At 47.1% G+C, this 10,356-nt stretch overlaps 1 protein-coding gene across 3 annotated transcripts in view; it reads left to right on the top strand.

The window, feature by feature from the left end:
• Positions 1 to 9,219, top strand: part of PPP4C (protein phosphatase 4 catalytic subunit) — a 25,754-nt gene extending 16,535 nt beyond the window's left edge. Inside the window, exons 2-9 of one of the 3 annotated variants that reach the window (XM_018559146.1) lie at positions 1,725 to 1,849; positions 4,608 to 4,659; positions 5,176 to 5,226; positions 5,886 to 5,987; positions 6,941 to 7,114; positions 7,356 to 7,482; positions 8,509 to 8,698; positions 8,791 to 9,219. In XM_018559146.1, coding sequence (XP_018414648.1) covers positions 1,752 to 1,849; positions 4,608 to 4,659; positions 5,176 to 5,226; positions 5,886 to 5,987; positions 6,941 to 7,114; positions 7,356 to 7,482; positions 8,509 to 8,698; positions 8,791 to 8,920 — 924 coding nt within the window. In that variant the 5' untranslated portion in view covers positions 1,725 to 1,751 and the 3' untranslated portion in view covers positions 8,921 to 9,219. The remainder of the gene's footprint in view (positions 1 to 1,724; positions 1,850 to 4,607; positions 4,660 to 5,175; positions 5,227 to 5,885; positions 5,988 to 6,940; positions 7,115 to 7,355; positions 7,483 to 8,508; positions 8,699 to 8,790) is intronic. The other 2 variants (XM_018559147.1, XM_018559148.1) reach the window with 2 other exon arrangements.
• Positions 9,220 to 10,356: the final 1,137 nt, after the last annotated feature.

Here is a 10,356-nt window from a genome sequence, read left to right as displayed (position 1 = left end):
GGGGGGGGATTGCTGGTAATAGAACTGTACATATGGGGGCAGGGTGAGGTGGGGAAAATAGAACTGTACGTACGACTGCTCCTAGAATTTCTGAGCTGGCTCCCATGGCTTAGGAGACCCGTCTAGGCTCATAGCATGCACTGCAGATGTACTAAGTTTATAAGTTCATCGCTTTCACCATTACTCCGGGGTCTGTATGATGGACTGTAGCCGGAATGATCCGGGAGCTCGTCCCATGGATATGTAAAGTACTTCCTGAAATCTTAGCACTTTAGCTCTATAACTTCCTTCTCGGGTTTGAGTTTCAGTAACTTGCTCCGGTATAATCTGTGTTGCTAAGAGCAGGCTTCCATAGACTCCGGGTACTGGACAGCTGATGCATGCGATGGATTTCAGCCTAAACGTTTTATTTTGGTAAAGTTTCAATGGAAATGCAGCTTCTGTCTCTCAGGTTGTATGTTACTTGCTCACCATGATGATTGCTTTCACATTCAGCCAACTTCCTGTCCTTGCACGAGGTCACCGTTTGTGAAAGAGTTAATTGACCTCCTGTCATGGTGTGTTGTAAAGCTGACGGGAGATGGGTTACTATACGTCATGTCACCTCCGTGCCGGGTGACGTGACCATTGCCTAAAATCTCCCTTACTCGAAAGCAGAGGCAGGTAGCTTTGGCCCTCCAGCTGTGGTGGCACTACAAGTCCCATGATGCATTGCATGTCTTTGATAGCCACAGGTATCAACCTCAGAGGCCAGCTGTGGCGAAACTACACATCCCAGCATAAGTTACGAAGCCTAAATTCAATAGTAGCCATTACAAATTAGTGTGGGGAAGCGTGAGAACTCCTCCTGTTCTGGGATTTATTGCTGCCTGTGAGATTCACTCTTTTATTTGTCCCCGGTAGAGGTGTCACTGGGTCAGGAGGTAAGGGTGAATCTTCCAATGGGGACATGTGTTGGGATTTCCCGTTGAGTTTGGAGAAATTTTGGTCTCGCTTCCTATTGTCTCTGGGACAAGTAGAGGGAAATCTACCAGAGGAGACGCGGCAAAAAAATAAAAAAAATTATTGATTCTTTAAATTGTTCCAACGTATTCGTTCTAAAACTCTGATTTGTCCCCTCACCCAAAAAGGCTTTTTACATCTGTGCTTGTATTAAAATAAAAATACATAGATCTGATCTGTAAAATATCACCATTTGACTGACTCGGTGCTTGCCGAATATACCGTGACCGTGTCCTTTAATATCGGTCACTTCTGTATTGGGCTAATGGTGAGATGTAATTGTGTTTGCACGGCTTTGTTTTGCTTTTCTCCCCCATTAGTTTTATGATCAAAGTGCAGCTCCACCCAAAACAAGCATGTTTGTTGTTTCTGCTACATTGAGACACATTCCACTTTCCTGACACTTAAAATAGAATAGAGCGGATCATGGTGTCCAAATCAGCAGACGAGACGTTATGACCTCATGGAGGCAGCAGACGCACGTACTGCAATGAGGAAATCCAGATATCGGGGTCTTTGAATAAAGGAGCCCAAAATGTTAAATATCTGTTAGGGTTTGAGTGAGGTCCGGGTGGGTGGGTGAGGTTTGGGTGGGTGAGGATTTTACTTGGGGCAGTTTTTGGATGTCCTGTGGTTGTAATAAAGCCTTTTGTATGTATATGATTGTCACGTTTTTTTCTTCCTCTGTTACTGGACACTAACATTCTATTCCTTCTCTCCAGTAGACTGAGCCTTGTGGAGCAGCAGCCATGACGGAAATCAGTGACCTCGACCGACAAATCGAACAGCTCAGACGCTGTGAACTCATCAAAGAGAGTGAAGTAAAAGCCCTTTGTGCCAAGGCCCGGTGAGTGTCCATATACTGACCATTGTGACTTCTATCTGTGTGCTTTGATAAATCGTGTGCACTGCGCTACTGCTCATAAACGTGCATAAGCTGCCTAACAATGTCTACATTTTCATAAACATAATTTATTTATGAGCAGTAACGCAGTGCACACGATTTATCAATTCACTTATTTATAGCACAGCAGCTGACACTGTTTAGTCTAATCATTGGATTTACTTTATATATATATATATATATATATTTTACACATCTGTGTGCTTGATGAGCAGTCTAATGGGGTTTTACCAGGGCTAGTGTTTTGCCCTTGGCCCTACAAGGTACGCCCTGGAAAGTACAGGAGCCTGGGCTATATTAAATCTAGTCGTCTAGTTATCCATTAAACTAGAACTGGTGGATTTTTTTGACTTCTTTTTTTTTCCTCCACCAATTGTCTCGCAGGAGCTTAAAATATAAAGCCTGTGACACCCTGCATGCACAGCGGCACACAGCAAAGGGGAAATGGCGACGCACAGACCTTCACCTGCCTGTGTGTGTTTTAAATTTTCGATCTGGCGCGTCGGCTTGCAAGAGCTAGCCTAGTTGAGCGTGCTGAGATGAAAACTTTCATCTTCAGCCAATCTGCTTGCACGTATCAACCTACATGTCAGGATGTGAAGTCCATTGAGTTGTTAAGCGTGAGCCAATTGGCTGAAGATTAAAGGAGAACTATGAGGTGTGATTTTTCACTCAACCTCATAGTTCGAGCCGACGTGTGACAATGAAACTGTCACACGTTGACTCAATAGATCGGGAAGTGAGTGAACACCTAGTCGCTCGCTCACTTCTCGATCATGCCCCTGCAGAGAGCCGTGACTGTCACTCATGGCTCCCTGTAGGGATTCCCCCCGCTCCGATCCTCCAGAGCTGACTGACGAAAGTGGGAGGGGGGCGGGTACAGCTGGCTCTGCCTCTAGCTAGGCAGAGAAAGTTGTCAATCATGCAGCTGGGTGGATCTCGACAGTAATGTCAGGAATCCGTCGCGGAACTATGGGGAAGAACACTTACCCCATAGTTCTCCTTTTTGAAAGGAGAACTATGGGATTAGGGCTTTTCCCCATCAGTGGCGTCACAAGGGGGGTGCGGCCCGCACCCGGGTGACACCATTGGAGGGGTGACACCAAAATGACTCATGGTGACACCAAAATGGTCATGGACTGAATGCCCGGCAGTATCAGGAGAGAGGAGGGGACCTGGCGGCATACCTTATCCCGCCGGCTGACTGTGCCCTCCTCTCTCTGCCGGCGTCCCATCACCAAGATGGCCACCGGCAGGTATCGGAATACTGCTGTGCGTGCACGTCACGCGCATGAGCAGTGATGTCTCGGCGGGGTGACACTCGGTTACAGCTCCGGGTGTCACCCAGCCTCGGGACGAACCTGTTCCCCATAGTTCTCCTTAGGGTAACGGGAGGACACAAACTAGCGTCCTCCCGTCACCCAAAGCTCCTTATATAGTGAGCTACAGCTCGCGGGATCCTGATGACGTCTCGGCGGGGTGACACTCGGTTACAGCTCCGGGTGTCACCCAGCCTCGGGACGAACCTGTTCCCCATAGTTCTCCTTAGGGTAACGGGAGGACACAAACTAGCGTCCTCCCGTCACCCAAAGCTCATTATATAGTGAGCTACAGCTCGCGGTATACTGAGACGCCGCAGCTGAATCTGATGCCGACAATTATGTCTGGATCCACCCAGCTGCGTGAGTGACAGCTGGCTCTGCCTATCTAGAGGCAGAGCCAGCTGTACCCACCCCCTCCCCCATCCGTTCCGCCAGTCAGCGCTGGAGGATCGGAGCAGGGAGGGGGAAATCCAGTCACTCCCTCTGCCGTGACAGGATCGAGAAGTGAGCGAGCGCCGGTATGTGTTCGCTCACCTCCCGATCTACTGAGCTGACCTGTGACAGTCTCATTGTCACAGGTCGGCTAGAACTATGAGGTGAGTGAAAAGCACCCGCCTCATAGTTCTTTAAGTATTTTATTTTTTTTTTTCTTAAATCTAGCTACACTCGCGCTTCGATTTTTGCTCCGCACTGCTTTGCGTGCAGTGTCACATGCTTAATACCAAATCTCTGGCTCTGTCCCCTGCAGTACCTCTTCTCTGCCACTAATGTCCTCAGTCTTTAGTTTAAAGGCAGGGGTGTTTAACTGCGGCCTTCCAGCTGTGCTTCAATAAATCCCATTATGCCTCTGGGAGTCATGCCTGTGGCTGCCAGTCTTGTAATGCCTCATGGGACTGCAGGGCCAGAGATGCCCACCCCTGGTTTAAAGGGGGTCATTGACCATGGAAGACAGGGGACCTGCTGTGAGGTTGATCACGCGTATTATCTTTACTCCATGCTTTCTTATTGAGAAGCTGTTGCAAATGTATCCTATTAGTCGGGACCAATGGCTGAACCCTTATTCCTTTTAATAGAAACTGGAACACAAAGACAGAGTAATCTATCTGTCGTTCTAAACTGGACAGTATCACCTAGGGGCAGAACTAGAATATGAGAAGGATTGTTTCATCTACGTCTCTATAAACAGTATGCGAACACTTACCAAAACGGACAAGTTACATGAGAAGTTAATTGCCTAGTTTGTGTAGTACAGGGACTTTCTTAGGGGAATTAGAACAATAAAATGGATGGCCTGAGAAAGCCGCATCTGTTTTGTAGTATGCTTGGATGGTCCGGTAGAGAAAATGCTGAACTCTGTCCGTGTCCCTTTTTATTCACAGTGAAATTCTAGTAGAAGAAAGCAATGTCCAGAGGGTGGACTCCCCCGTCACGGTAAGAAATGTTCTCTTCTGTCCTCATATGGAGGAAGTAGATCAGCTTTTTTATTTTAGAAAGGCGGACGCACAAATGTCTGGTCATCTTACAACAGAAGTAGTAGTGTTTTTGCTACTGCTGTCATCAGAGTGCAGCCGTCACATGTGGGCAGCACAGACCAGCTCCATTTGGCTGCCACCTTGGAAGATGGGTGGACTTGTGAGTTGTTGTCTTCCTTTGTCTGAGATGCAGTTCAGGGAAGAGACAGAATACCCCCATGTCCTGCTAATGTTACACAAACCGAAGTATGAAGCAGAGTACTTGCCATGTTTGTGACTTCCTGGGATGCACGCAGACATTCATGGGCAAGGAGGCCATTATTAATGATGCTATTGCATTGCTGTTGTTAAATTAACCTGAACGAGCTAGAACTGCCCGAAGCAAAAAGAGCCCATTGAGTATGTAGCAGTTACTCCACTTGGTGGTTTGTCAAGTACTTTGTGTGAGTATTCATTGTTTTTTCATCCATAACAGGTGTGTGGCGATATCCACGGACAGTTTTATGACCTGAAAGAATTATTCAGGGTGAGTACTAAATTAATGTGATAATTTTTTTCTCTGCTAATTTTTCCATCGTTTATCTTCCTATAATCTGTCCCTTTGAACATTTGTGGCATTTCTCTCTCTCTCTGTTCTCCAGCACTGCCCTTCTTTTCTGCTCCTTGCTGGCCACTTGCCAACCCTTTTCCGTGTGCCCAGGCTAGCATTGTTATCAACAATCTTCCCATAAGATTTAGCATGTTAGACTCCCTTGGGTAGCCATCCTAAAGCCCTGACACTGCCATCTTGAATGTGGTGTTAGCAGAATCGGAGCTGTCCCTTAAGTGACTATAGTTTTTCCTCTTCGCTTCCCCCCCCCGCAAGATATGTAAAGGCTGCTGTGGGGGGGGCAGAGGAGCTGGGCCAGCAGACAGTAATGAATCATTCCCAGGAGAGGGATATGATGCAAGGAGGGATGGGGCTGCTTAAAATACTGCATTTTTCAGTGCTTTTCCCTGCAATTCAAGTCAGTGACAGGGTCTCTTTTTAGGTATGTATGTAGTATTTTATTTTTTTAAATTGCAGGGTGGAGGGGTCTATAGAAGAGCTTTACATGAGTCAGTCTGTGTGCATGAAATGCTCGATCATTGTGACTAAGTACATGGCGTTTACAGGGCATGACATGAATTTTTTTTCTCTTTCAGGTGGGGGGAGATGTTCCAGAAACCAATTATCTGTTCATGGGAGACTTTGTGGACCGTGGCTTTTATAGCGTTGAAACATTCCTCCTCCTCCTAGCATTAAAGGTAAAAGGAAAACAGAACGGCTTGTCCTTGTCCGGTCTCCAATACTTGTGTTCCCTCCTGGCTTTTGATGCTGGATTGATGGGGTCAAGGGGGTAATCTAGGATCCGAGGGGGGGGGGCTTCTCAGGAATTGATTAACATCGGTACATAATGCACCAATTCAACACAGAATCATTTTACATTTAAACATTTTTCTGTTAGAGAAATTGGTGAAACCGTGCCCCCAGTTCAGAGAAGTAAGTCTCTCCATCTGAGACCATGTCATGGGTTGCAGCTTACACTTGCTGTATTCACCCCCTGTCCTAATAAGTGACTGGCCAAGCACCAGTGCTGTCAGAAGTAGGCTCTTTTTCTGCTCCCTATGGCTGAATGGGAAGATTGTGTCCTGCTGGGAAGGGACAGTTATGTGGATCAGCATTAGCAAAGTGCCCAGATTTAAAGCAGAACCCCAGTCTGCAGCAGTCTATATTTTGTACTTGCCTCCCAATTGCAGTTCAGCAGCTTTTCTTCCCTTATTTTAACATTTATCTGAAGCTTGTCTACCTTTTAAGAATGGAAAGAAAAGGTCACATGACCATGGGTTTTGTTTTTTCCCCATCCTGCTCTACCAGTGGGAGGAGTTGGGTGTAGTCAGCAGTGCAGTGATGCCCAAAAGTAGTTGACATTTAGCATTCTGCTTATATCTGAACCAGGGGTGGGCAACTCCGGCCCTCCCAGCTGTTCAACTAAAAGTCCCATGAGGCATTGCAAGGCTAACAACCACAGGCATGACTCCTAGAGGCAGAGGCATTTTGGGATTTGTAGTTAAAGCGCAGCTAGAGGGCCGCAGTTGCCTAACCCTGATCTGAACAAATACACAGAAATTTACCTAAATGTGAGCTGCTGCTTTTTAGCTTGAGGGATGCTTTAGAATATGTTGCTGAACGGCTGGATGTAACCTCTGTGACATTGCAGGTCCGCTACCCAGATAGGATCACACTGATCCGCGGGAATCACGAAAGTCGGCAGATCACCCAAGTGTATGGTTTCTACGACGAGTGTCTGCGCAAATATGGCTCTGTAACCGTGTGGAGGTACTGCACAGAGATCTTCGACTATCTCAGCCTGTCTGCCATCATTGACGGAAAGGTGAGGAATGCCATTTTATCTTAGAACTGATCGGATTATTCACCTTTTTTGGATTGTTTGTGAATGTTAAACCGCCCGATAGTTACCATTTCCTTGAGGTAACGTGTCCAATTACCTAATGTTTGGTCTTCAGTATTGCCTTATGATCGGTTGTCCTTCCTCACTGGTTACTTGTTTCTTTGGGTTTGTCAAGATTTTCTTTCCCCCCTATAAAATGAAGTCTTGATCTTTCTTCCCTCAGATTTTCTGTGTGCATGGTGGCTTGTCGCCGTCTATACAGACCCTGGACCAGATCCGAACCATAGACCGCAAACAGGAAGTCCCCCATGACGGGCCCATGTGTGACCTTCTCTGGTCTGATCCAGAAGGTAAGTTTGCTGCAGTGTCAGGCCAACACTTACCCTTTTGAAAGACTGTCTAGGTGCCATTTGCTACTTTCACTCATATTTTGTAACAAAATGATTTCCTATGACCGCTTTGTAGCTGAGCTGTGTCTTTTTGCCTCTTGGTTTGATAGTGCAGGCAATATATGAAAGGTCCAAATGCACACGGACAGTTTGTAGACACTTGACCATCACAGCTGTTTGAGATTGTTGAGCATCCTATTACAAAACCATCGCCATACACCACAAGACTCACCTCCTTTGTTTTAATTTCTGAGGTCAGGTACCGATGAATGAGAAGATCTGGCTTGCAGTTTGTCTTCCAGTTCATTCCAAAGGTGTTCAGTAGGGTTGAGGTCGGGGCTCTGTGCGGGACACTTGAGTTTCTACACACCAAACCGGTCAAATGGGTCTTTGTGGAGCCGGCTTTGTGCACAGGTGACATGGTGGGACAGAAAAGGACCTTCCCCACATTCTCTCCACAGAGTTGGAAGAGCACCATTTCCTATAGGGATGCACCGATACTAGTATCGGCGCCAATACCAACCAAATGCTCAGATACTTGCCTCCGACACCGAACTTCTGGTCCGAGGGAGATCTCCCTCTGACCAGCAGTGCCAAGGGAGCATGGAGCCGGCTTCCTTTCCAATCAGAAAGACAGGAGACTGGTCATGACCTGCTTCCCGGGTTCCTGATTGGTCAGGAAGCAAGGCTGCCTAGCAACAAGTGAAGCTGACTTCCTAGTCAGTCAGGAATGGGGGGGGGGGGGGGGGTCATGAGGTGCCACCTGGCTTTCTGATTGGCTAGGAAGCCGGCTTCACTTGTTGCTTGGTCATGAAGCCAGGCTGCCTATCTGGAAGCTGCACTGCACCTCATGACCTGCCATCCGGCTTCCTGATTAGCCAGGAAGTGAAGCCAGTGTTCTTTTGATAGAACACCGGCTTCCCAGGGGAGCTGGGCGGCGGGTCATGATATGGGGCCAAGTGTGTAATATGCTTTTCTGCTTTCTAGACACCACTGGATGGGGGGTGAGCCCACGAGGAGCCGGTTACCTTTTCGGCAGCGACGTTGTAGCGCAGTTCAACGCAGCCAACAACATAGATATGATCTGTCGGGCACATCAGCTGGTTATGGAAGGGTACAAGTGGCATTTCAATGAGACCGTCTTGACGGTGTGGTCGGCTCCAAACTACTGTTATAGGTGAGTGTCCTTCTCTGTGGGGTTACTTTTTTTTCCCCCCTTTCCTGCTCCTTGTAACTGTCACTGACTCTTCCTCTCTGATTCCCACCTAGATGTGGAAATGTCGCTGCCATACTTGAACTGGACGAACACCTCCAAAAAGAGTTTATCATCTTCGAAGCCGCGCCACAAGAGACCAGAGGCATTCCCTCAAAGAAGCCGGTCGCTGACTACTTCCTGTGACTTGCCCTCTCCCCTTCGCCTCTGGGGCCTCTTCACTATTTCCTCCTGATGTCTCTTGACCTTCTCCCCAGCACCCTTTCTCTCTGGGCCGTGGGACCAGCACGCTCTGAGGTGTGGAAGAACCTGTCGAGAGAGGGAACCTCTCTTGGTCCTTTTTTCGGTCTTGCAAAGGATGATGTGATGCAGTGAGGGGGGTGTAACGGGGACGGTGAACTCTTGTTTTTGACATTGGGGAAGGGCAGTCACAACGTTTTCGGGGGATAGAGAAGTGCTCTGCGGGTTGGAAAATGGAGCAATGTACCGTGTTTTCATCTACCAACAAGCCTCCGGATTATTCCTCCTTCCACCCCTCTCCTCCTTTCTCTCTGCCATCTTTTTATATAGCCGCCCTTTGCATTTAAGATACAAAAAGTCAACTGTTTCCCAGTATTCCCCCCCCGACATCCTGCACATTATATCGGTCAAGTTTTTATTATTTTTTATTTTACTTTTTGGTAGATACAGCCACAGAAGTCTGCTAATAAAACACAGAAAAAGATTTAAAAAGAAAAAACTGGAAACTTCAAATTGTGTCTTTTGGTTTGTTTCGGTTATTGGCCGTGTTTGCTTGATGCAAATGATTGCAGAAGGGGATGGATGCTGGATGACTGACTGAAAAAGTGACACTAAACTCAAGAATTACGTCTTTAAAATACATTCCAGTCCCTGAACAACAATGTCTCTTATTTGTGTATCACTCGGCTGGAGATCCTCCAATCATCTCTGACACTGTCCTTCCTTCTGGAGGGGGGCTACGTCTGTTCCCCATGGTCCCTGTGTGTGTTGTAAAGTAGTCACCGCTCCAAGCTCGCTCCTGGGATGGACTACAGTCTCAATACAAATGAGTAAACTAAACCTGAGATTGTAGTCCATCGCGCCAGTGAGCTTGGAGCGGTGACTACTTTAAAACACACACGGGGACCATGGGGAACAGACGTAGCCTCCCCCCTCCAGAAGGAAGGACAGTGTCAGATGATTGGAGGACCTACAGCCGAGTGATACACAAATAAGATACAGTGTTGTTCATAGTTCAGGGAATGTATTTTTAAGATGTAAGTCCGGAGTTTAGTGTCAATTTAAGCTAGTGTGCTTGGGTGGATGGTGAGATGTGTGGAAGGATGAGGGAGCCATGGAAGTGGTAGGAGTGCAGTAGTTTTTTTTATTATTGTACATACATAATAAAACCATAAGTCCAAGAAGTCCATCGTGCCCCTACAGCGTTTAGAAACCAGAAGCCTTGCTGCACTCCTTAACGGAACATCAGAGAAACCCGTGCAAACGGGTGGTTGCTTGTAGTGACCACGGACGGCACCATGAGTAACACAGAAGAAGAAATGGTGTCACCAGCACACCGTATAATTAATTAGCAAAGTTCATTTAATGACACATTGCCTCAA

This window comes from Nanorana parkeri, unplaced genomic scaffold (genome assembly GCF_000935625.1).
Source record: "Nanorana parkeri isolate BGI_ZX_2015 unplaced genomic scaffold, ASM93562v1 scaffold379, whole genome shotgun sequence".
NCBI classification, from domain to species: domain Eukaryota; kingdom Metazoa; phylum Chordata; class Amphibia; order Anura; family Dicroglossidae; genus Nanorana; species Nanorana parkeri.
Note: the sequence above shows the minus strand (reverse complement) of the source record. Positions and strands in the feature narration are given on the sequence as shown.